The sequence below is a fragment of the Cygnus olor genome, chromosome 7, assembly GCF_009769625.2.
Source record: "Cygnus olor isolate bCygOlo1 chromosome 7, bCygOlo1.pri.v2, whole genome shotgun sequence".
Lineage (NCBI taxonomy): Eukaryota > Metazoa > Chordata > Aves > Anseriformes > Anatidae > Cygnus > Cygnus olor.
The window spans coordinates 18,521,359-18,548,084 of NC_049175.1; the positions used below are offsets into that span (position 1 = coordinate 18,521,359).

Below are 26,726 nucleotides of genomic sequence, written 5' to 3' on the forward strand. Positions count from 1 at the left end.
TCTTTAACCACACAACTTCCTTAGTGGAACTCTTATTGGATGGCAGGATTCATCAGGAATAACCCTACAGGATCTCAGCAGGTCCCCAGAGCTAACAAGAACAACTACAGTAGAGGACCTGCTTCTTTAACCCACGGCTGTAAACTCTGACAAAAAGGGAGTGGTGGACTTCCCTCAAGAGGAAAAAATAAGGCAAGCATCCACCCTACTGTAAACAGAGCAAGGAGAGGACAAAAAACAGCTTGCTGAAATACTTGGCCCAAGAAGGTCAGCTGACAAATAAAAGAATCTAAGCTTCACTGATGACGAAATAAAGATAGGCTATGAATATAAAATAGGTCAAAATAGCAAACACCTACGCATTATTAGAAATACCTGATTCTGTCCAATTTTGAAGGCATGTTTGAATAGTTTATCCTGAATCTGCTCAAACTGGCATCTCCACTGACACCTAGGGGCTTTGCCTGACATTCCTTACTAGAAACACAACCCTTGTTATCTTTTCAAGCAATTGCTCTTTTTTTTGGCTAAATGAGTGGAAAAGCATTTCTGACTAGCTGTTAAGTTTTGCATGCAAAACTGTTCATTTCTATATTTGCTCAGCATGCGTAGGGAAAAGTGGAATTGAAACCAATACTGCAAAAAGGAATATCCCTTTACTCATGTACAGATATGCTTGTAATACTCAATGGTACTCAAGTAGCCTTAGGAACATACAATACAAAACAGGAATTGAAAACGGCTAAACAGGAGACTGTTTTGGGAAACTTCATTGAAGAAAATTTAAAAAATTACAGTTCTATGTATTAAAAAGCAAGCATTGCTACCCAAAAAAATCGCAATGGCCCTGAACACACTTGCTTCACAAGAAAATCCTAGAGTTCATCTTTCTATTGAGCACATCTTGTGACTTTAATAGGCAAGAATCTTAAACACGACAATAACCACACAAAGGAAATTGCTTTCTTTCATTGTTTTCTCTCCAACACTCCATCCACTGCAAACATTGCAAGCTCACCCCAAACTAAAATCAGGTTAAGAACTACAGTATTCAGAAGCAGCGGAAGCTCACACAACTATTCCATAGCTGCAAATGTCTGTCTTAGTCACAAGAATGTTCTCACATGAGTAACTGTGACTCAGCGCTAACAAATATGCCAGAGAAAACAAGAAATGCATTTCAAGATGAATCTGAGTTACATAAAAATTAGAAAAACTTGACCAACACAAAGACTGTAGGTGAAAGCAAATTCCTAGAGGTAGAAGCAACTCCAAACCCACAGTTTACACCCAGGAGATAGTGCCCCATTACAAAAGTTGAAAGCGTTTGAGAATTCTAATTCCTCATGTGTAAAAAAGCTAGAAAGACTTCATTTGGATAATATAAAGCATTAACAATTCCAGCCTTGTCTATGACAAGATTGTTAGTGCAAGGCATCAGTGCAATTACATCTCAAGGGAATGCCAGCTGAGTAGAGATGGGATGACTTTTATCGCCACAGGAGATTTCACAGAAAGGAAATCTTTCATTCAAGATTCAGAAACACTTCTGACACCTCTGTAGAATGTAATAATTTGACACAAGAATTCTGAAGGTCACAAGAATTCTGTTTCATTCACAAGGTCACAAGAATTCTGAAGGTCATTCAACAAGAGACCAGCCTGGTTATGCCTCAAAGGTCCTCACATTAAAAGAAAAAAACAATACAAAAAGAAAGTAGAGGAGCTCACAAAGTCATTGTTAAACTCCCACTGTGTAAAAGCCTTATGATACAATCTAGTTACATGAACAAGTACACAAAAACCAAATGGTTGTGTACAGCGGATGCACAGCACCACAGAGCACTGACTAATGTTCAGAAAACCAAACCATTCAGGCAAGTTTACACAGTAAACAGTAATTAATCGAAAGCACAGTCCAATACAGGATTTGGTAAAACCTGATATCATACATTAGCAAGTAAAACAATTAATTATAAATGTTAGTGCTCTTAGGGCTGTACTACTGGTTGGAAATAAGGACTGCCTATAACATAGTATTGTTGACCAGGCTCAAGAAAAGCCTTTATCAGGTATAATTAAAATGAGGTATAATAAAAATGATAAGAGGCTACAAATACAGAATTTACATATTATTACTACACTGTATTTTCTGAAAAGAATGGTTATGCACTTCAGAATGTCATTATGCATATGTAGAAAGTGAGAGTCACAACCAAGATTTTATTCAAACTTCCTGATCCAACTTTCAGTTGTACACTCTTTGTAAAATTTGAGTATGGCCATTCTAATGCACTGCAAAAAAATATCCTGCCACTATACTTGAACAAGATCAGATTACGTTTAAGTTATAACAGCCTACATTATTTTAATTCCACTTCCTACCAGAGCTCTACTTTATCTACAAGAGAACAATACCACTGTCTTAAAGATGCTGAGCCACAAATAACAAATTGCTAGGAAAACACTGTATTTGCCCAGTTTCTTATTCTTTTCCTTCAGGGTGAAATATTATCCTGTGTTGGAAAGAAGGAAAAACTACATGCAGTTTTTTGTACCCAGTGCAGCTTTTTCTAGTAAGAAAAAAGCCCTGAGATCACATGCAGAATGACCATTTTACCTTGTGACTGCTCAGAAGAATACATATGAAAATTGTGTTCCAAGGACATCGATTTCGGAAAATTCCAAAGGAAGAAGTTGCAGGTGGACCACATGTAAAAGCATTTCTCCAAGGATGAGAAATCTTCAAGTTATTTCTCTATCTTTCATTGATCTACTTAACTTTATTGGCCGAACTTTTACCATCTGTGCTCCTCAGATGCTACTGTTTGACTACAAAGCAGCACAGAGCATTTTAAATCCCAAAACAACCAAATAGCTGAGGAAACTTTTAAAAAAGGGACCATGACATTTAAGCGTCTAGATGCAATGTGGAGGTTCATGTGTGTTCATACTGTAACACCTTGGGCAACATAAGCTCATAAAGACTCTAGACATGTTAAGGGAATGAACAAGGACAGGCTTTAGGTCAGGCTTTCAGCAGGTATGGCTCCAAACGCCACTTGCTGAAGTAGCTACATGCTCATTATGGGTGCCTCATGCAAGTAAGTACTGAATTGCCTTTTTTTTTACAGTATCAGCAGGAGGTGATAAATGCTCAAGATTAAAATATGCCACTTGTCGAATACCCGTTTTGCCTTTACTACCACATCCCGGAGGTTTATTTAATTTATTTAAAGCATACAATGTTGGTCACATTGTTTCTAATGAAGTGGGTGTGAATTTTGCCACCGACTTCAGTGGGAACGGAGATGAGCCAGTTCTTCTGAAAAATACAGATGTAAAAATATCCCCTTCTCGCCCCCCCCAACAAAGCCCAACTTTTAATTTAGGAATGTGCTTTGAAACAGGACGAGTTATTTTGTGTATCTATAAGATCATAAACCAGAATAAAATTTAATATTTATTAGAATTTCTTCCAGTAACAGCATTCGACATCTTAACAAACCAGGCTGTGAAGTCTTAAAAAAATCTAGGATTACAAAAAAAGTTAAAATAAGTTGTTCCTTATATTTAATGTCAACAAAGGGGAAGATTTTCTATTTAAAAACAAATTTGTCATATAAACAGTATTATTTTAAGAAAATGTGATTAACATGATATGTTATTTTCAGAATGGATACACAGTGTATGAATACCAATCTGAATGGAATAGGGGGCAGAATGCACTACCACCTCGGATATCTCAAAACAGGCTCTTTGAAGAAAGGGGAGGGAGGAGGATCTTTCTAGTGAAATAACTTAGATACCACGCAATGGACAAAAAAACGCAAGAGTACAGAAGACATTACATGACACCCTCATTACAACACCCCCTCAAGTCTGGTTATACAGTAAATGAAGTTAGTAAAGTGCATCTTTTAAAGACTTGTCTAGTGAAATAGCTTTTCCAAATATAAAACACAACACAAGACGTGCAGTAACAGTTAATTCATAGTGTAAGTTTTTAAAAACTATCTTTAACTTTTCATTCACTAAAGAAGAAAAGTTTTAACTGCAGTAGTGTTCACATTATTCTTCGATAGGATGCATCCTCATGTGCTTTTGTTACTTGGCAAATCTTTAGATATGGAGCATGGCAAAATTATGCAGTTTAAGCAAGTGCTTCTCTCAATGTAATAATTCTTCAATGGCAGAACGGCCACATGCAGCAAAACCATGTTAGATTTTGGGAAGCTTTGGTGCACTAACGACGGGATTGGTCTCCTGCAAATACCTTCTCCCTGCACTCTTATAGTCGTAGGTGCAGGTGTGAGTCTCTGCATAGCGGTGAGTTGCACAGAAGTTGTTTCCACATCTGAAGAATCAAGAATATTATAAGTTACAAGCTTTTAGAAGCTTTTAACTCTCTGACACGCTGGGAACCCTTTGGCTTAATCACGTCTTGTTTGTTTGACATAACTGCTTAGATTCCGATTATCCTTGACTGATAACATTAACTGGTAATCAAAATGACATTGTTGTCACTGAATGCTGCAGTTTTGACCCAACAATCTCTTCAGCTGGTAAATTAAGCCATAGCAGTATACCAGGAATCAGCTAGCAAGGATCACAAACACATAAGTTAAGAACGATGGGCTCTCATTTATTTTCCTTCTTTTCTTTTTAAAGACCTCACACAACATCAGTAGGTAGACTTCGGAGGACAAAAACGTGGAACTAAAATAATGGCATTAGGTGAAAGCCACAATGTATTTCAATTAAAAAACACCACATCATTGAGACCACCAAAATAGATGTTTAGTTCAGCATGATTTCTGTCTGGCATAAACTCAGATTAGTAATTACCAATTTAGTCAGCTGTAAAGATGACAGATGAACTATAGGGAACATAGCTTCCTATATGATTGGCTAAGTATGCATCATTCCAGAATCAGTTGCAAATTGAATGAGTTAAGATGATAATTTTGCTTTGACAGCTCACCAGCTAAGACTCTTAACAGGAAAAATGGTACCATATATGCTGTACCTAATCTGAGCTTGGAAATCAATATTAGCGTCCTGTTGTCTGACGTACTTGACTAAGTTGCTTCTTGACAGTAAAGCAATGACATCATCCAAAATCAGAATGCTCTTTAAACAGACTGAGCATTACTTATCCACCTTAACATATCACACTATTAGACTGCACTTCTCTATTTATCTACCTACGTGGGTTCACCATAAACTTTGCAGCTGTTCCTGAGGCTTGTGTGCCTGGTATCAGATTTGTTTTTCTTTGGTTCTTGGTCCTGTAATCACCAGTTCTCTCATATGACTCTATTCTCCATTTGGTTGATGTTCCATTCTAGTAAGAGGTCATATGGCTGGAGATGTACTTCATTTTAACCTTAGCAAGCTGCTTTGTTACTTCTAGAAGAACTTACATCTATTTGCTCAGTAATAAGTTTTATATTGTCCAAAACTGTTTCAAACATAAAAACTGAAGAGTCAGTAAGAAGGTAGTTCCTCACCCTGAAACTCCCCATCACAATTCCCCAATGACAGAAGTCTTTTATTTTGCTGCTGTTTGGCATGAACCAAAATCATCTTCAAATGCAGCCCTCAGTGCAGCAGTTTCTAACTTTTTCTAGGTCATGGGAAATGACACTGAGAAAAGAGTATCTTGGGAAAAACACAGCTTTGAGAACTGAGAACAAATGAGTGCTTTTTGCTTTTTTTTTTTTTTTTAATCTCAGTGCCCACCACCAAGCGCCAAATCTCATTACGTTGCCTACAAACCATGACTTGGGGAGCAGCACTTTTATATTCTGCTTTTGAGGTGCTTAAAGATGACTGAAGTTTCACAAGAATTTGAACACGTATGAATTTTCAAGTTGTCAAATATAAATTTGTAAGAGGCAATCAAACGGTGCAGACGTGTTACAATAGGGCCAAATCTGAGGGAGATTTTCTTAAATTGTAAAAAAAAGTTTTTCCTCAAGATGTTAATAATTATTGTTGATAAACTATTCAGGACATAAATCTGTAGGAAGTTCTCCCCTCACCAGTCTTCTGTATTATATGATCACACACACAAAAAAAAAAAAGAACAATGACATTTTCATTATTTCCTGATAACTTGCATTTCTTGATTTTCCTCAAAGAACGTACACCTCAACAGCAGAACAAGTACAACATTCCTGAGCTTTATTTCTTGGAGTTTTGCTGAACTGAGAATTGCAAAAAGTTCTTTCAACTTCTTTTGTAAATTCTCTTTTGATTTCCTATGTTCAAGGAGTATCATGCAGCCCAGAAAACCTTTTGGTTTACCCAGCTATCCATTTTAAACAACAGCTGGTTATATACGCAGCCTACCTGCACTCATAGCTGGTTGCCAATCCAGTTTTCTTGCCACAAAGAAAGCAATGCTTTGTAATTTTCTTTTTTGCTTGAACTGAGCCATTCACAGGTGGAAGATGGGTTGCTTCACCTGCTTTCAGAAGTAGAGAGACAGCAAAGACATTTTAATTTTATTTATTCCTGACCACAAACTAGTTAAATGTTCTTCTGAAATCCAGATTCAATCTGCATTTCTTAGAATGCTTCAGGTGGGACCCCCAAGCCTAAACAGGGAGCAAAACCACAAAAGCCAGAACAGTGAACACACTTCAAGCCTATGAACCTTATGGTGATGATCCTTATGGGTCCCTTCCAACTCGGGACAACCTTTGGAAAAGGCAGTGCAATGCAGGTGTCCAATGCACTTTTTTTTATACGTTAAAAATTCACATAAGCAAAAAGTTACAGAAGAAGTCAAACAATTCCTAATACTATTCCCAAATGCAAAAATGAAAATACATAATGCAATTGGGGGAATACCCCACACAACAGCTTTCCAAAGAATCAACTGGATGTTCAAGTACATAGCATCTAGTATATGCAGTATCTAATAATCTAAGTTTGTCAAATAAATATAGCAACATTTTAAAACCTTGCCGGTACTCCATGATTGCAACAAAAGTGCATTATTAGACTACAGACCTCCATTTAGCTTTAAAGGTTTCATAAGACACTTTGTGGATGTTCCTTAAGACTTCTGTACTTAGAAGCTTATTTTACTCTTTTTTGTCCTATAATTCTTGGCTATTGCTTCAGAACTGGTGAGCACATAAAGAAAAAGCATCTTTCTTCCTTCTGCAGAAATAAGCTCTTACTCATGCATGCTTACCATATGCTAGGATAATGAAAACGAGCACCACAGTCTCTCAAACATTTTTCAGTACTTGAATCACTATATTGTCAGGATGCTGCCCAAAAAATGACCTCATGAGCTGAGAAGTGGTCCTTGTGCAGTGCACCTTAATCCCAACAGTCATTTCTCAGCTGAGGTGCAGCAGCTGCATGCAACAGTTAACACCAGGTAGTCACTACACATTGCAGTCCTATTTACCAAACAGTGCTATCATCCCACTGCTATCCAGTATAGCAATTTCCAGACAACGTTTGTCAGTGCCATCTACTTCATCATCTAAAAGCATACTATCCCAGAAGCGTCAGTTAGCCCAGTTTATGAAAAAGACAGAGCTGGAAGACAGTCCTCATGGTGAACCATACCAAAACACAAAAACGCTACACCTGTTCTCTAATTTACAGTCCCACAGCAATTATAACAGGAAGTAACTATAAATAAAATCAAGGCCTTAAGATAACAAACTAAATCTGTTCTTTGGCCAGTTACATAAGTGATTATTACCACTAACCCTTCTCCCAAGAGCATGCATGATATTGAATCACAGAATCATTTAGGCTGGAAAAGACCTCTGAGATCGTCTAGTCCAACCATAAACCTAGCACTGCCAAGTCCACCATTAAACCACGTCACTAAGCACCACATCTACGTGTCTTTTAAATACCTTCAGGGACAGCGACTCAACTACTCCCCTGGGCAGCCTGTTCCCGTCACAGCCTTTTCAGTGAAGACATTTTTCCTAATATCTAATCTAAACCTCCCCTGGCACAACTTGAGGCCATTTCCTCATCGCTTGTTGCTTGGGAGAAGAGACTGATCCCCACCTCACTGTAGCCTCCTCTAAGGTAACTATAGAGTGATAAGGTCTTCCCTGAGCCCCCCTTTTCTCCAGGCTAAACAACCCCAGCTCCCTCAGGCACTCCTCACAGGACTTGTGTTCCAGGCCCTTCATCAGACACGCTCCAGCACCTTGATGTCCTTCTTGTGTCGAGGAGTCCAAAACTGAGCACAGTACTCGAGGTGCGGTCTCACCAGAGCTGAGTACAGGGGAACAGTAACTTCCCTGCTGGCCACCCTGTTTCTGACACAAGCCAGGATGCTGTTGGCCTTCTTGGCCACCTGAGCACACTGCTGGCTCGTATTCAGCCAGCTGTTGACCAATCTCCCCAGGTCCCTTCCCACTGGACATAATGACACCCACTTAGTCTTTCACAAGCCTGAAACGTTTTGGAAAATACACTTTTGTCTGACAAAATAGACCAGAGTAGTCTCTTCATCACCGTTCTATCCAAAATGGAGCAGGTAACAAAAAGGTAGGCTTCCCCATCCTGCAGATTTGCCTGTTAGGGCATCACCTCTTTGGCCACGGAGAATTTATGGACAGATGTGTTTATTGATTTTGACTGCAGAAGATGTGGAAGCAAATCACTGTATTTACCAGTTTAACATATCCATGGGGAGAGGATAAAAACACCACAAGATTCAGCGAGTACAGTTTTACCTACATAGGCATTTGAACACACCCAGGACAATTATTTTCTTGGCCAAGCATTTTTCCCACAGAGAAGTCAGGAGATACATCCCCTGAATTGTTTTACACTCCTAAAGAGATAATACGGTCTAGGCTCACGACCATTCTTCTACCCCAGACATACAGCCTGGTTGCTTCAGGCTAGAGACCAACTCACATGGATTAAGAGTCTTTAAGTGCCCCTCTAGACAACTTCATTCCTCCTGAGAGAAATAATCACATAAGTTCATATTTAGGCAAATAATATCCTTTTTCAGTAGATGGTAAGCATTAAACACAATACAGTTAACAAGACTAGGGTAGAAAGAAGAAAATTATAAAAAAATCAGCACGATATCAACGGTCTTCAGTATCCATGTCCTCCCCGCTTTCCTTTTGCGGAATTGTTTTGGCTAAGGCTGTAGTCCTAGAGCAAATGCTACCAATGAATATAGTCCCTCTGATTCTAGTACATTCAGAAGTATTCATAGAACTGGTCTTTTGGAAACTTCAGAGCAGAAAGTCATGTTTTATTTCTAAAGACGACAAGCAGGACTCATTAAGTATTAAAAATGCTAGGGAAGAGTCACAGCCATATCTACCCAAGATCAGAATGACATCTGTATATTAAAGAATTGCTTAAAATATTTAAGGTTATACCATGCTACAGAAATATAACACAGCAAGGACTTTCAAAGATGTATGCCTTACAAAAATATGATCCTTGCCCTCTAAATATGTAATAAATCAGGAAATATCAGGGAGTCATCTTTAATTATTATTGAAGTCACATTACTTACCTACTCTTTTCCCTACAGCTGCATTAATTCCGTTCATTCCAAGCGCATGAGCAGACTAAAAAAAAATTCCACAAGGAAATTACTAGCAGATGGAAATTAAATGAAAGATTAGGCAGTCTGATATCAGATTGTTTGAAACCAATGCTGTATCAATCAATATACCTACAAAAACAGTCCAACACTTCCATACGAAGAAATTAAAATTCTACAATATAAAGCCTTACTCAAATTAATAATCTCCCTGTACTTCACAACATAGAAAACAATAAAGTACATTAGAGATCTGAAGCTAGGAGCATATGGTGCCAGTCACAGGGAAAACTTTGGATTAAGTGGCAATTAGCGAGCAGCAGGAGAAGTAAGACGACACTTCAGTCATAATTTTATCATTACAATAACTAATAATTTTAGTTGTGAACTAAACAACCACTTTAATTCTTAAGAAAAATTACTTCCAGGACCCATTTAGATACGCATGCAGTTAATATACCAACAGGAATTTAGAAAACAGTTTCAGACTAGTAGATATTTATGTATGCACCCCACCCCATCAGCATTCCCTGAAAAGACACATAGACATACACAAAGTACAGCTTTCATAATGCCAACACCAGAAGGGACAGGAAGACCCCAACTCCTTTGGGGGTATTAGTACTCACTAGAATATATTCCGCAGCTTCATTTGGAGGAGTAGTTTTCCTAAAGCTTTCTTCCTGAAAATGCTGAAGATTTGTAGGTAGTGCAATACCAGAAGTCCGAAACCTGCCTGTCCCACAGGAACTCTGTAAACTTTCCCTGTTTGTGCTTCGGGCCAGCGAAGCTAGAAATCCTAAGTTATTTACAGAACTCACAGGTTCTTTGGATGCCTTGTTAGTCACATCTGTGATGTCCCTAGCTTCTGCTTTAGCAGTTACATCAGGTCTCTTGCCAAGTGAATCTACTTTCATGCTATGAAATCTAGTAGTCCTAGAAAAGGAGGAGTCTGCTATACTACGGACTTCCAAAGATCGAAGCACATTTGGGGAGGCTGTAGATCTCAAGTTATCAGCCTCAAAGCATTTGGGTTGTGTTTGTGGTTTCAGAGAACTATGATGTGCCACTTGTGCTGAATAACAAAGAGGTGACAAAAGCGTATTTTTCCGAGGACTTAGTTCATGAGTACTGAGAAGTCCAGACCCCATTGCTGCAGTGCTCAGCACTTTACTAATAGGTTTTCTATGCTGTTCTAAAACCTTAGATTCTTCATCTCCATCAGACAGTTCAAGTTCTGGGTTCACTTTTCCTATATCATATATCTCACTACACTGCTCGGTGGTGCTTGCTTCTGTTAACAAAGCAAAAGCATCTGCTTCAGATAAAAGTTTTTCTTCTGTTCCACACAGTTCTACATTTGTTAGATTCGGATACAAAACAGAATCTTCCTCACTTGCTGAGGTCACATTTTCAGATACTTTTTCCAAGTTTGCAGACAGAGATGAAATGGGAGTCAGAATACTATTTGTAGGTACTTTTGCATTTTCTAGTTCAACACGAGATATTTTTGGTGGTAACCTGATGCTACTAACCGAATGAGACCAAGAGGCACTCTGCCAAGTGTCATCTTCCTTAAGAAAGTCATTAGTTGTGGATGGCATTGTTCTACCAGCAGTGGCCAAAGAAGCCAACGCTGAAAGTGCATTTTGGGAAGACTCTGAAGGATATGAATTCCCAGGAGGAGGTAGGCAAGACTGTCCAATATGGGGGAGCACTCTTAAAAAAACCGGTGACGAGCAGCAGCTGCTGAGCCACTAGATGGTCGAGGAGCTGTTGGAGGACGAGGTTTCACTTTGACAGTTTTTTTAGGCTATTAAAAAACAATGAAAAAACACACAACAACAGTTAGTATTTAAATTATGGAAGCATTCAGAGACATTGCTGAAATCATATTCCCAGGAATTCTGACAGTATTTGGCCAGAGATGACCACCAAATCATTCACTCTACTCTCTTATGTATTGCTAACCACCAAAATTTCACAGTAACATCACAATATTAAAATCAAAGATTACAATCAGAAAAGGCCACATGTCAGAGGAATAAGAAAAGGGAAACCAGAATGCCGACAAAGTTATCCAGAAGAGCTTAGGGTCTCAGCCAAGACCAACAATGAAAGAAAAAACGTAATATTGTCATCTTACATCTAGGGAACCAAGACAGATATTAAATAATTTTACTAATCCAGATCTCCTGAACGCCATCTGTATTTTTATTTGCCACGCAATCTCATTCTTATATTTAGTTTTATAGGCCTTTTAGTTACAGTATTTCTAATCCCAATTTTAAAATTAAGTTCCACTTAAGAACAAGTTCAGAAGTTCCATTTAAGAGAAACACTGTTTTCTACCAGAGGACTGATGTAAAACAACACTACTTAAAACATAATATATATAAAAAAACAAACAAAAACACACACACACACACAAAAAGAACACCAAAACACACACACATCCAGGACCAGTAGTGAATTCTTCGAATCCTGACAGGTCGATCCAGGTAAAGGCTATGCCCCACAACAGAAGAACTTTAATAAAATAGCATTCTTCTTTCTTAAATTGATATTAAACCATATACCCTTTTATCACTCTACTTCCTAAGACAGTAAAGTATCTGACCTGCTTTTTAGAAAAGCCGGTATTGGGAAAGTACAAACCATTTAATGATAAAAGAATTGAAATCATAGCTTTACCTTTTTACTTAGATTCATGTTCTCCATCTTTGCCTTAAGCAGTTTCATTTTATTCATAGTAATTGAATTCTCAATAATCTGTTGGCCAGAAGGTGATGCCTCCGTCTCATCTTCATCATCAGCATATAAGTTATACACTGAACCACCACTGAAAATAATAAAAGAAATTTGTTTTCACCCTCTAAGTAATTTAATTGTTTTCAATGTAGAGTATTCTCACAACTAGAAAGTCAAATCCGTAGGTGATCTGTTGACAAAGCATTACGTAAAACTGTATGCAGAGACATTTCAAATCCATTTATTTTAGAAAATAAGCATTCCTTATTAGACTGCTCACACAAAGTGCTGATGCTGAAACCAGAACATAGCCCCACTTCTGGGAAGTTTTTATACCATATACAGTTGGTTCACACTCACTATATATTTTCCCCACAGAGGGAATATCCAGTTCCACAAGTGTCTCCTGAAGGTATGGCCAAAGCTGTTAACAGTGTGATTCAGACAACAAGCTGATCAGTTTTCCAATTAACCAGACACTGGCATGGAAGGAAAGTCCAAATTTCTATCCATCCTGAGGGGTGTTCTCACCATAAATGGAAATGGAGGGGTCACCCATGTGGATGTGATATTCTATTTCTCCTTTTCAAAATAAAAACAAAAAATAAAAAAGGATCAGTTTAGGTTTCCAAAAAGTCTCACATTTGGAAAAAAAATTATACAGATTAGAATTGCTAGACCTAAGACAAAATATTTTAACTCAGTCACTGGAAATTTACAGCATCACATTGAAGTTTTGCATTCTGTTAGAATACAGAATGGAAAAAGACAATGTTTTAAAGTCATTATCTGAATTGTTTTTCCTATGAAGCATTAATCACCAACACACATCCAACATTTGACAGAGAAATAAAAGAACGATTAGGAATGTCTATTCACTACAAATTGATGCATTTTCAACACTGTATATAGTACATCTTAGAATGTTTTAATTTTTCCATTAGGCTGTCAACAGCTAGAAATGGTGACAATCAGACAATTCCCTTGTGTTCATACAGATGTCTTAGTAGATATAACAAAAGTTTCTTCTCTCTAATAAGACCAAGGAAGAATTAAAGGTCGTGGGAAAGTCAGTACCAAAAAATTTTCCACTAATTAAAGCTGGCATCTTACCTGATTCTTGGAAATACTCTGTTGGCTTTAGTCAAGAGCCAGTGTGTTTGTACTGACTCTCCCAATCCATTTCCTAAAATGTAGCAAAGTTCAGAAGGCAACACAGCTGGGAGACAGATTTTAAGAACAAGATGGCAGCAGAACAGCCCAGTCATTTCTCACTAGAAACTGAACAGCTCTGTATGGGAACGGTCAGTATAAACATTACATACCTCTCCTGGTAAAGAACCAACACTATAGAATTATTTCAGAATTTTAAATCTGCGAAGACTTCAGCCATCAACTCAGACCCATTCTTTGAACTCCCCTTCATTCAAGAAAAGGATAGAAAGAAAAGGGATGCAACAGTCATGTTTCCTTTCTTCCCCTTTATGCAAAAAGAACTGCTACTCTTTTTCTTGCATTTTCTGACTAAATAAGAGAAAAAACACCAAAAAAGGGCTAATAAAGCAGTTTTTGCTTTAACATGATTGTAAAGTTATGAGAGTTGGGACAGGGATCTTTGCTCTTGATGATACTTATAGTCCATTTTTTAACTGACTTTGTCCACAGGTATCAATGTTCCTGAGATCTTGCTCGTAAAACGTGTGCTTCAAAGATGATCCATATCTTGTTAAAACACTTTTTTCTTGCCACCAGTGCTCTACCACAATTTCAGGTATTTTATTTTAACCCAGAGACAATAATCAATGTATTTACACCTTGTCAAGTTTTAACCGTTAATGTAACTGCAGGCAAAGTAAAATGATCTGGAGGACTATAAAACAGAACCATTTATAAATTGTAGTCACTGAATTCTGCTAATGTGAGACAAGCTGACCTTGCTTTCATTGCTTTCAAACAGGAGCAAGAAGAGTTACTTAAAACATTGCAAACCTTAGTCTTGGAGAAAATGCAGATAGTCCCCACAACAGTACAACTCCTTTTCTTACACCTGTACAAATATTAAGTTCTTCAGGAGATTAAGAAACCTGACCAAAACCTGCAGTATAAGACAATCTAATATTTTTCCAATAGATTTTATCAATTTTGGTAGCTTCAGGAAGAAACAGACTAGCAGTCTGTTTACTGTAACACGGTAGCGTACGTGACAGTCTCATTCATTTGATTATATCAGTACTTCGATTCTGAGACAAGTTTGGGGTCTCAACAGTAACTAATCTGAGGTCTAGTTACATCCAAGGGCCAGCTCTATTAGTAATTATTTAAGTATATATAAAAACAATAAAAACAAAAACAGTTTTTCTGAACTTCAGGCAGACCCTGCCAGGTCTTTGCACTGCTAATCAGTTATCTTCCTGAATAAACTATCTTCCTGACTAAACTTCCTGACTTAAACTATGGTCAAGCCATATCCATACGGAAAAGAAGATTTACACCATGAACAGAGAAATCTATACAATACTAAATATAATACTAATAAATATCTTAAGATGTAAAAGTTTTTTTATAGCTTTTTTTTTTTTTTGATTAACAAAAGTTTTTAATATCCCTATGGCCAAGTTGACTCTCTCATGTAAAGTTCTCTTTGGGAAGGGACTGGAATTGCCTCAAGCACAAGGTCAGCATTATCTCACTTTACTGACACACACAAATAGACAACAGTTAGCATGACCACTGACCATAAAGTCCTACTGTATAGTTAGGCCACTCAGTGACTGCAATTTGGTAGCCCTTAGGGCACCATTCTTCCAAAATTCCAGATATCTTTTGACAAAGTCAACACAGCATCCCCATCTTGATGAATAACAGTAAGATTAAAACCAACTTACCTCAAGATTCAGATAATGGTGTTAAAGTGCCATCTCCCCGGTCTACCACACGGAAGAAATTCAACTGATCTCCTTCTCGATATACCAAGAAGGTAACTTGTTTGTTAGATGGCCCTTTCTCCCAGATCTCATCTCTACCAGGATCCATGTATTCAGCCATTTCCTTATAGGGTCTTCTACAGGAACTACAAAGAGAAAAACAGAATAAAAACAAATTATTTCACCTTTGAAGTCCCATATTTCTGGCAAACCCCTCACATTTTCAGACATACCTAAAGTCAACTGTAGTTATGATACAGAAGCATTTTAACAGGCCTGTCCCCTGGAAAACAACAGCATAAGATTCAACTTGAAATAGCCAGTTCAAACATCCTGCTGTTCTGTAAGTGGCATTCTCTAGATTCAAGTTAGATGCTTAAATACGTACACACAAAACATCTGGCTCAGGTCCGTCTCTGCCAGTTTTGCAACTCTACACTTCAGTGAACTGTTTAGTAGCAAACAGAGACTAAGAAACAACAAAGAAGTCTTTGTAAATAAACTAGTTTAGAAGATAACTACTAGGCCAATTGTTTTAATAATCCATCCTCTGAAAACTTCTTTCTGTTCAATCACCTAACTATAATTTATTCCATTTCATAGGTACTCTAAACTGTCCTACTCTCAGCTTTTCTGACAGATATAAGAGAGGAAAAAATGTAGCAGCACCTACCAAACCATACAGAGAAGCAACAGAAGACCTTATTATGACCACACACATTCTGGAGACTGTTTGGGAGGTATTTTTACTTCCCACATACAGCAGGCTGGCTGAATTGATAAATACAAATCTAAACTTCAGAATTAAAGGAGTACGGTTCATTCTGTTAAATTAGCTGTTCCTCCTTACCATCACATTGCCACTCTCTTTTCTTGTTTCCATTAACGTATAGGATGTCACTTCACAAAAGCTGTCCCACCAACACTGAGATGTGTGTGAAAAAAAGGAAGGAATAGCCTAAGAAATCAACTCAAGTTACTGAATAGCTGGCCCAGTAAGATCATCACATTATGCCCCTCCCTGATTTCCAAAAGCTGAAGGAGAAATTCTTTCTATATTGGTGATTGTAGAACAAACCTTACACATCTCTCTTAAGCACTAGTGCAGATGGGAAGCATGACACAAAGCAACTTGGAAGACCTCTAGTTCATTAAGCATAAGGTACAATTATAGTTGTATACCCAAAGTATCAAGTTAAGTAGAAACAGTAAAAGAGGAGGCAGGCCCAGCCCCTCCCACAATTATTTTAAACACTTCAGAGGTAGATTTATTTCAGAGTCAGAAGAATGGGGTCCAAAAGAAAATTACTGAATCCCCCCCCCTTTTTTTCCCCTGTAAAGAGCCTATTTTGGAGAATTCTCTCACTGCAGAATAAAATAAAATGTATTTAGCTCATCTATTCAAGTTTACATGAAAAAAGTAATTTCCCATGTGGTTTGTCACATTAGTCATATCTCCTGTATTCTTTTATTAGTACTCAGGACTTCTACAAGGTATTTTTCGGGGAAGAACAGCTAAACCTTTACAGAAAACTTTCAGAGATGGAATTATCCTACTGTCAACTGCTGCTAGATGACAGTCAGTCCTCTTATGGCAATGAGTTCTCTTGAAACAAAGACTAACATAATTCTTCTGCAATAATACAACTTAAATTTTAATTCAGTTAGCTGCAAGCTGTTTACACTTATGTTTACACGAAAACAATCCATTTTAACAAAGTTAACACCTACCTCTTCTAGTGTTAATAGGTCCACCTCTCGCATAGCCAGACTCAACTTCAGAGTGCAGCCTTCTGAAATGCTGTAAATACATAAATACATTTTTATAGCATTTTTCATTGTCATACTAACATCATACAGAAAAATTCATTGGCAATTTATTCTCTACTTACCTTATATCCATTCAAACAATAGTCACTCTTCATTCCATATTATTCCAAATTAACGTGCTGCTGAGAGACGGAATACCTAAAGGGGGGAAAAAAGATTAAAAGTAGAGTTTGATGGGAGGGTTTGTGGGGGAGTTTTGCTTTTGGAAGAACATGGGTGGTATTATAGGAAGAAGAGGTGAGAAGGGAGATAAGAGAAGAACGAAGCAGGGCAAGGACATGCATTTGGGACTGCAGCTGAGTCATGATGTCCAACCTACTGAATAATTATTAAGAACAAAGTTAAGGTTTTCAGTAAGTTTGTGCTTGCACATGGAGCTCAATCACTTGGCTCAAGAGGTCTGTAGAAGCATTCAGTTGCTTCAGACTTACTGAATACCTGCTCTTTTCCCAGTCACTGGTCAAGGGAGGGTTGGTTTGTGTTCTTCCATACAGATGTAATCCATACCTCAGATTTTCCTGTTTACTGACAGGAAAAATGGGATAAATTTCTAACTACAGAGCTGCTGAATAGTTTTATCAGACTGACATTCTGTGTTACTCACAGTAAGACAATGTCGCAATAAGTAACTGGTTGGGGCAGCTCAGTTAACAGCTCAGGTGACAGCTATAAAGGTGTTTTTATTACTGTTTGACTTGGAGCCTGAAAGGTCACATGTACGATACAGTAAACTTCATACTAGAAAATTTTTACCTTGCTTTAAGGTGTTCTTTTAAGCCATCAGAATGCTTTATTGTTTATAACCATTAATACTCATTTCCAGCTCAAGTTCTGGGACAGATTTAGAATGACTTCTGTTAAAAAGAGGAAAGCATACAAAATATTTGTTCCTTATTAAGGTTCTACAGTCTACACAATGACTGTTTCCTCTTACCTGTACAGTCAAGTAATTTAAATACAGACCTAACACGCATTAAAGAAAATAAGCACGAGCAGGTAGAACCCAAGGTCTTCACACAGTTTTATTAGGATGCTGCCACTTTCCACATTTTGAATAGAGTACCAGCCAGGACAGTTATGAAAGGATGAGACATTTCTGACCACCAAAGACCATGAGGGCTACTGGGAAGATGAACAGCTTTTCTGCCTTTGAAAAAAATAAAATAAAATCTTCCCTTCAGCATCAAAAGGAAGTAAATTCTGTTCAGCCTGCTTAGTGAAACCCAGGTAATTAAGATTTCACTGTGCGTTCCCAAAAAAATTTAATTAAATTGGAATCTATAGAGGCCAAGAACTATTTGTTGAAAATAGCCCAAACACCACTTTTCAGCTTAAGCACCAAAATTATAAATACATTTTCCAAAAGGTTACATTAAAGTAACCTTATCATATACTTTCATCTTGGATGCTTTAGTGTCAGATTGTGCCATTCACTGCTTATTTGCATGCTCAGATACTTAAAAGGAGATGTAAGTAGCAGTACTACACAGACTTCTCAAAATACACCTGGGGAAAGGGGAATGCAAAGATCAGTCTTCCAGTTGTTTTGCCAAAACCACCTCAACTTCCCAAGGCTTGCAACTGTGCTTGGCAGCAGCAGCAAAAGGTCAGTTCAGTAGCCCCTTCTAACGCCGGAGAAAGGACACAAGGCTACCAACACCCACCACCAGCAAGAAAAGGGGGCCAAACTCTGGTGGAAGTCCAAGCAGATTTAAGAGACAAGCAGAAAACCTGCTAAGTGGACACCCCCATGGAAAAGACGGATTGCATTTTGGTGCAACTATCATAGTTTTTAATAAGTTTTAAAGAAGATCATAATGTCCTTTTCTCACCACAGCTAGCATCTAGGTTTTGTCTTTTATGAATGACCGACACACCATTACTGCACTTGAAAAGCAGTCAGAACGAGTCTTGTATCCTCCGAAGTACACAAGACTTTTATGAGGGGAATGTGTTCATATAGTAGACTAACATAATAGCTGTTACCCTGCCAGCTATTGAATAACTGGTTATTGGTTATGTTTCAAGTCTGCAGCATAAGCAAAACAAGAACATGCTGGCAAGAGCCAGCAAGTCTGCAGTGAAGTTCTTTTCTTTGCTGTTTTGTAGTCCTCTGATTACAAACAGTCATTACTGTCTGCATTTGTCATGGTTTCAGCAGCCTCCAAGGAGCAATTTCCAATTACTTTGATAAACTGAGAGAGTCTATGTTAAAAAGGCTGCCTTGCGACTGGCAGTGCTGCAGTGAAGCATGGTTTTGTTCATCCAACAATGACAATGTAATTTTGATGAACAGATGAAAACACTATACTCTGGTATAATGGGAAACAGACGAGTCTTTATTACTAATTCCATTTTATGCTGCTTTCTAAGAATTCTGTACTCATACACAAATGAAACGGTATGTGCTTTATAGGTTCAAGTGCAAGAAAATATGCATCAGCTGTTCCTTTTCTGGATTATAGTAAGCCTTTCTTGAGGAGACATTTGCACAGGGGATCAGACATGGAATTGGCAACCATAATGACAACAGCAAGATACTCATCTGCTATCCCCTCCTCCCTAAGCAGCACATGACTGTATCACTGGTCTGCTCTAAATCGGTCCTGAGCGAAAGGAAAACAGGGCAAAAAGCTAAAGCTCAACACTCAAATGGAAGCGGGCAAGCCAAATGATGCCGTGGGAGAAAAGAAGTTTCTTCAGGCTGTCAGCACATCTGCAGCCATTTCAATAGAAAATATGACCTACTAAAATGGTGGCAAGTGGGGTACAGAAGAGGGAAGTAGGGATTTGATTCTGTCTCTGAATCATCCTGTCAGTCACACCCTTAAGGTTCACTCCTTTGCTTTTCTTTCTGGCACACCAAGCAAGCTCATAGAAACTGACGTGGGTTGAACCCCACAAAAAAACCCACAGATTTCAGAGCAAGCTTGATTTTATGTTGTGGGTTGAAGGTTACTACATTTAAAAACACAAATACTTCAAAGTCAAAGTTCAAACTCAGCGTACTTATCTTTCATCTAATGTTGAAATTGCTGGAGACTTTCTTAAACATTTACTTTGTGTTCCTCCTACAGCGAGGCTGGGCCGGCAGTCTTCATTTTGCCCCATTACCTAGCTACATTATGGAAGAGCTGCAAAGATTTCCAACAACTAACAGCAGCAGGTACTGGTTTTATAACTGTCAAAATCCCCAGCTGTCATTTACATGACAGTAACCTACATTAGCGTACATATTTCCAGGTATTATCTACAATTATTTTACAGATCAAAAAATTAATTACTACTAGGCATGTGCTGTCTAAATGCTCCTTCTTAAAATTCAATATAACAACTTGTGTTTCTGAACGACGAATACTAAACCTTGACCAGCCCAGCAGCCACAAAGACTTGTGCAATGGAGGAAGCAAGAAAAGATCACTTGAGGGAGTGACCAGTGCTTCTCATTTAAATAAATGCTATTTCCTCTTCTAGTGAACCCCTGCTATTTTTAACCACGATTCCTATGTTAAATCTCAGACTCTCTCATCACCTTGAAACCCAGGTAGCATCCTACCTATGATCATCAACACGTGGTCCTGATTTAAAATACTGAGTAGAACCAAGGGAGCAGGCAGCACTGCTCACAATACCACATCCTGCTGCTGGCTGAGAGTATTCTGGCTTTTATGCCACCAGCAGAGACAAAGGGAGCTAGTTCTTCTCTAGTACACCACCTAAAAAGGCTCATTCAGTGAATCTGAGACTAGAGATGACTGGTAGCTCCAAAGTCATTATAACAAACCAAAGTTTTGGGAACCGAGCGCTCACTTTGCATGGAACATATTTGAGACAAATGCCTGGATGACAACCAAACACGCACATTGAGTCTGCTTTAACTCCAATTTACGAGTTGATTTGCACTGAAGTTTCAGATGTGCTAGAACCCACCAATGCATTTTAACCCATATCCACTGGCTAAAACCAACTGGAATGAGACAGCTGGAGATAATAAAGCTCTTTTTTTAGCAGGATACCAATGTCTACTGCAGCTGTCTAAACAAACCCTTTCCCATCAGATCATTAAAAAGGTACCAAGGATGACAAACAGTATCAGAAGTATTGAAAATTCCTTACATGACACCCATACTATCCATTCTTATTACAGTCTGCAGCTATCAATATCCCAGTTGCTGACAGAGGTCACTTCTTGATGTAGTTTTAGTATTAGCCTCGTACAATTAGAGGCACTGATGACAACTGAACAATTATGTTAACTTCTGATATGTCAAAATTTTGTGCTTGGAGACGTCAGCAAGACTAATCATTTTCCAGAACTTATTTGCATGCTTTTCTACCATTCTCCTCACACACAGATCAGTCCATGGAGACAACACGCACGCTCAGGGCCCCGTAGTGTCTCCTAGCAGTGTACATAGGAGGCATTCTGCAGGCAGATACGCCCGGAGAGGTTCACCCTATGAATGTTGAAACAATACAATAATAAAAAGTAAAACATCGCTGCTGCAATGGGAACAGAAGTAAGCATTCCGCTTCCCGTGCTAGACCACAACCACAAAATTACTTCAGGATTTTCCCTTCACATGGGTGATTCATTGTTTCAACTTGTACATTACAGCAGAACTTCGGTACTGAGAAGCTGCTGTTTTTTTGTTTGTTTTTAAAATCATGCAATGGTAGCCTCAAATGCAACATAAAATGGATTTGTCAATAGCCTCTGTTCCCTTTTACACTTACACACATAACCAGTTTTTTTCTGCCTTCTCCCCTCCAAGTTATAGTGAATTATGACTTGAGTAGTTGCAGATCTTTTAACTGTGTTCTGGAGTATTACAGTATTTCATCTGACTTCTAACAATTCAGTGGTAAGCACCAGCAAACTCTTCTGTGTTTAAATGAAATTTACTTATTAATAATTAATTCAACACAGCAGGCAGCTAAGCCACTAACTGCTTTATCATCCTAAGAACTACAACATGTAAACCAAATTCCTAATAAACAATGCTACAACCTTAGTACTGATCTCATGTAATTGTGATGCTTTTTTAAGCTAGGCTCACCCAGCCCGCAATAATAGACTGTAGATATAGTTCAGTGTGCCAATTTGCAGTCTCCTGTTTTGAACTACAGGAAATTCAAATTATTCTCTCACATTTCCCACTGGTCTCTTCATGCAGCCTTTAAAGCTCTTTCCTTCATCTGTATGGTCTCTATAGCCTGCCTTTTCCTGTACTCTACTGCCTATGCTCCCTTTCAATTCACTTGACTGTATCACTGTATCATGTATGCTCACACCTCTCCTAGTGTTATACCCAACCACGGAAGAAAAAAAAAAAAAAACAGCTTTCCTTGTCCTGTTTCACCTCTAGCCTCCAGGAGTTCCTCAACACATTCTCTGACTCATGTTTAATTATGGCCTTGTCCACTGGAAACAAAAGCATGTCCACATCACTATCCTAATGTCAACTCTAGTTATAGAATAGAGTAGAAGAGAATCATTTAGGTTGGAAAAGACCTCTGAGATCATCTAGTCCAACCATAAACCTAGCACTGCCAAGTCCACCATTAAACCACGTCACTAAGCACCACATCTACGTGTCTTTTAAATACCTTCAGGGACAGCAACTCAACTACTCCCCTGGGCAGCCTGTTCCAATGCTTTACAACCCTTTCGGTAAAGACATTTTCCCTAATACATAACCTAAACCTCCCCCCGTGCAACTTGAGGCCATTTCCTCGTCTTATCACTTGGTGCTTGGGAGAAGAGACTGATCCCCACCTTGCTGTAGCCTCCTCTAAGGTAACTATAGAGAGATAACTATAGAGAGATAAGCTCTTCCCTGAGCCCCCTTTTCTCCAGGCTAAACAACCCCAGCTCCCTCCGCTGCTCCTCATCAGACTTGTTCTCTAGGCCCTTCACCAGTTTTGCTGCCCTTCTCTGGACACATTCCAGCACCTCGATGTCCTTCTTGTAGCGAGGGGCCTAAAACTGAACACAGTACTCGAGGTGTGGCCTCACCAGAGCTGGGTACACGGGAACAATCACTTCCTGCTGGCATGCTATTTCTGACACAAGCCAGGATGCTGTTGGCCTTCTTGGCCACCTGAGCACACTGCTGGCTCATATTCATCCAGCTGTTGACCAATCCCCCCAGGTCCCTTTCCTCCAGGCAGCTTTCCAGCCGCTCTTCCCCCAGCCTGTAGCATTGCACGGGATTGTTGTGCCCCAGCAGGACCCAGCACTTGGCCTTGCTGAACCTTGTACAGTTGGTGTTATGTGCATAGTGGAGCTTCTAGTATGTAATCTCTCTAGCAAAATATCACCCTTATTCTTGCAACTCTTATGTTTCAGTTCATTAGCACAGATTTCCATAAGAGGAGGAGAGTATCCTCAATTTAATCAAGCATCATATTTACGTCTCCCAAAAGGTGGCTTCCGCAGACAGAAGCATTAAAACCCATGGACAAGTACTGAGTAAACAGGAACCCTTGTCTTGAAATAAGCAACTGTCAGCTCCTGCAGTCACACAGTTCTGTTAGGCTTACAGAGCGAGAAGATGCAATCATGTTCTTCCATGCAGGCTGAGAAAGGGGTGAGAGAAGACTAATTCAACACGTATTTTCTGCTTTCATTAGCCAGACCAACAGACCAGCCTCATAAATTAAAGGAGGTTATCACTTCACAAGACGCGTGCCAAGTTCATCACATTAAGACAAAGCAGTACTCAGACAGACTCCTGCCAGCAAAGCATCAGTCACCTGAACAAAACTCAGATCAGAAACTTAAAGCTGTCTTTGCAGTTGGCCTGCACAGCAATTACTCTTGGGACTATGGTATCATGGACAATCCAAACTACCACAAACCAACGAACCTAAGAAGCAACAGCTACAGCACCAAGTTTAAAGTGTGCTTGGAGCTGCAGTAAAGACGTACTGCGAGACTCAAGCTTATAACCTCAGTTTTGAAAACCCTTGCTGGTTAACAAGCAAGTTTTGTGTCACATAATCCATTGAACAACAAAAAGATTACATGCCACATAATATCAAGACAATTCATGATTCGTCATAAATTTCTTATGCTTTATCTTACTAACAACACACACAAAAAGAGGAAAAAATGGGAAAACACCCGTTCCAATGAAGCCTAAGATATGAGCTGATAGGGAAACAAAAGAAACAATAGAAAAAAAAAACATTTAAACCAAAGCCATAAAATGAGCGCCTTACTTATGCCTATTATTGAATAAGTAATTTAAATTTTCTGCTCTGATTTCAGGAATTATCGTTTGCAGAACAAGACTTTACCACTTTAGGGGAAGTTTAAGCTGAAATAACAGAGAAGAGTACCTTCCAATCTTTGAATTTTCGCTTTCACAGAAATAACTGTTTCGAAGGGAGAAACTCGCAGTTCGAAGCAGGTTCCCGTGAGCGTTTCGATGAAGAGCTCCATAGTTTCATAGAAAGGAAGTTTGTAGTGAAACGGCCCCATGTTATCTTCATTGAAAAAGGGAGGCTCCTTCTTGTTGGCCATCACAAAGGATTTATAACTTCCTCGCAAGACGATCCGTCAGGAAACTACGCTCTGCTCCCAGCCAGGTCAGCTCGGAGGACAGGTGCGGTGTGTCGCTGCTCATGTTTGGGGTCCTCCACCTACGAAGAAACAAGCACAGCTCTAACAACGCCCGAGCACAGCCGGCCCGGTTCGTTCGAGAAGAAAAACCCAGCAGCCGATAGCAGACGGTCAATCAGTCAGCACTTGGATCGCGCAACAAACGGTGCCGGCAACCGGGCACCTTCCGCGCTGCGGCGGCAGGGCCCGGCCGCGAACAAAGGAGGGCAGCAGCCGCCCGCCCCCGCCGCCCCTCACCTCAGGCCGGCCTCTCCCCGCGGCCCCGCCGCTCTCCGGGGCACCAGGGCGGGGCCCATTCCCTGCCCACCTACCTGCGGCCGCCGCCGGGTCCTCAGAGGGGTAGCGACCCGGCCCCTCTCCCCCCGCGCTGCTCGCCCGCCCGCCCGGCGGCTGCGCGGGGATCGGCACCGTCACGGAGCCGCCGCCGCCGCGGGGTGGCAGCCGGGAGCCGCCGACGCCGCCCGCCCGCCGCCCGGCAGCCCCCGCGCCGGCTTGGTGCAGCCTTTATGACCTCCCCCAGGGAGCTTCCGGCCAATGAGGAGGCCGCTCGGCGGCGGCTCGCCCAATCGGCTCCCTCCAGGGGCGGTGCTCCCGGTACCGGCGGGGGAGGGCGGGGCCGAGAGCGTTCGGGGCGCTTGTTGTGGTCGTTAAGGGGCGGGGCGTACGCGGGAAGGGCCCGGATGCAGCGGCTCCGCTCCTAGTGGCGGGCACGTGAGAGGCTGCGGGCGGGGGGCGCAGAGGGTCCTGGGTAGTGTAGTCCCACGCCTCAGGGGATTCCTCAGGCTGTGGGCGGGGCCATGGTGCCAGGCTCCATGAAAGGTTTCTCTCCCCTGAACCTTCAAGCCCCTGCCACGCGTGTTTTTACCTCCTACTCCAACTGCTCTTAGCCCCTAGGGTGCTCAGCTCATGAGCACCACTCTCTGCCATGCTAATGTCAATTATTAATGCAAAGGGAGCAGAGAAAGAGAAAGAATCCACCATCTTTCTCCTTTCTCCACCCGAGCTGTCGTTGAGTCCGCTATAAGCACAAAAGAAAGGAGTAAAGAGGCTGTCCAAACATATGCATGAGGCACGTATGAGGCATATGCAGCAGATGCAGTGCATATAAATAAATTGTGAGCGCTTTCACTGTAGGCTCCGTTTGCAGACATCTCCCTGTCTTCTTCAAGCTGGTACTCCCAGCTTACCCCCCACTTAACGTGAGTCACACCATAGGTGGGCCTGGTAATAAGTCAGTATGTGATATTTCTCCATTCTTACCCCTTCCACCCTTCTCTTCTGCTTTACCCTCATTAATGCTAGATGCTCCGTCTGTAGTAGTTTCTGTGCCCATAAAGTAGATCCAACTGAGTAACGACAGATGGAAGCAGGTGTCTCAGAACAAAGGCTTCAGTGACAGCAGGAATTGCTTTAAAGAGATCTTCTGAGCACCTGCTTTAAACTCACAAAAAAGAACAGTCTAAGAGCTAAGGAGGACAGTCCTATCATAAAAACAGCACACCTAGTTTAAAAGTTAGAAATTCAGGCAGTCACTAGTAAAATTTATACATTTGCTCTGCTTGGACATAAAATATGGTTAATCACATCTGTTCCACAAAGATAATCTAGAAAATAAGGGAACCAAGAAGGTTAAGCCAAATGCAGTAGAGAGTTAGACAGCTTACACAAAATAACAAGTTCCTGTAAACGGCCTACGATGTGTTACAGATGAGAAAGAAAAGCAGATAGTAAGAGGTGATCCAAGCCTTTGGCACAAGTGAGCCGCTGCGTTAAGGAACGCACAGGCTTGTCAACACAGAAGTGACCAACCATGCTCAGTATAGATGGACTGCTTGGAAAGTGTTATTTGCAAAACTTTGACAAATCCAAGCAGGCCAAAGTCTCATTTAGTGGCTTACAACTTGAATAGGAGACAATGTTAGGTTTCTATTGTTCTCATAGAACACTAGGTACTCTTCTCTAATACACAATAGCAGAGAAGTTTTAAGCATTTATTTTTATAGACCATATTAGCTGCCGG

The 26,726-nt window shown here is 40.0% G+C and overlaps 1 protein-coding gene across 1 annotated transcript; it reads right to left on the bottom strand.

Annotated features, from left to right (window-relative positions):
- Positions 1-3,453: 3,453 nt before the first annotated feature.
- ZFAND4 (zinc finger AN1-type containing 4) lies at positions 3,454-25,159 on the bottom strand. Its single transcript, XM_040564018.1, is given in 14 exon segments — positions 3,454-4,357; positions 6,358-6,472; positions 9,542-9,596; positions 10,201-11,298; positions 11,301-11,384; positions 12,266-12,413; positions 15,213-15,369; positions 15,372-15,392; positions 16,978-17,005; positions 17,008-17,047; positions 17,140-17,170; positions 17,173-17,214; positions 24,424-24,726; positions 25,018-25,159. Coding segments are annotated over 13 exon segments (2,139 nt in total). The 5' UTR covers positions 24,608-24,726; positions 25,018-25,159; the 3' UTR covers positions 3,454-4,221.
- Between the last annotated feature and the right edge of the window lie 1,567 nt (positions 25,160-26,726).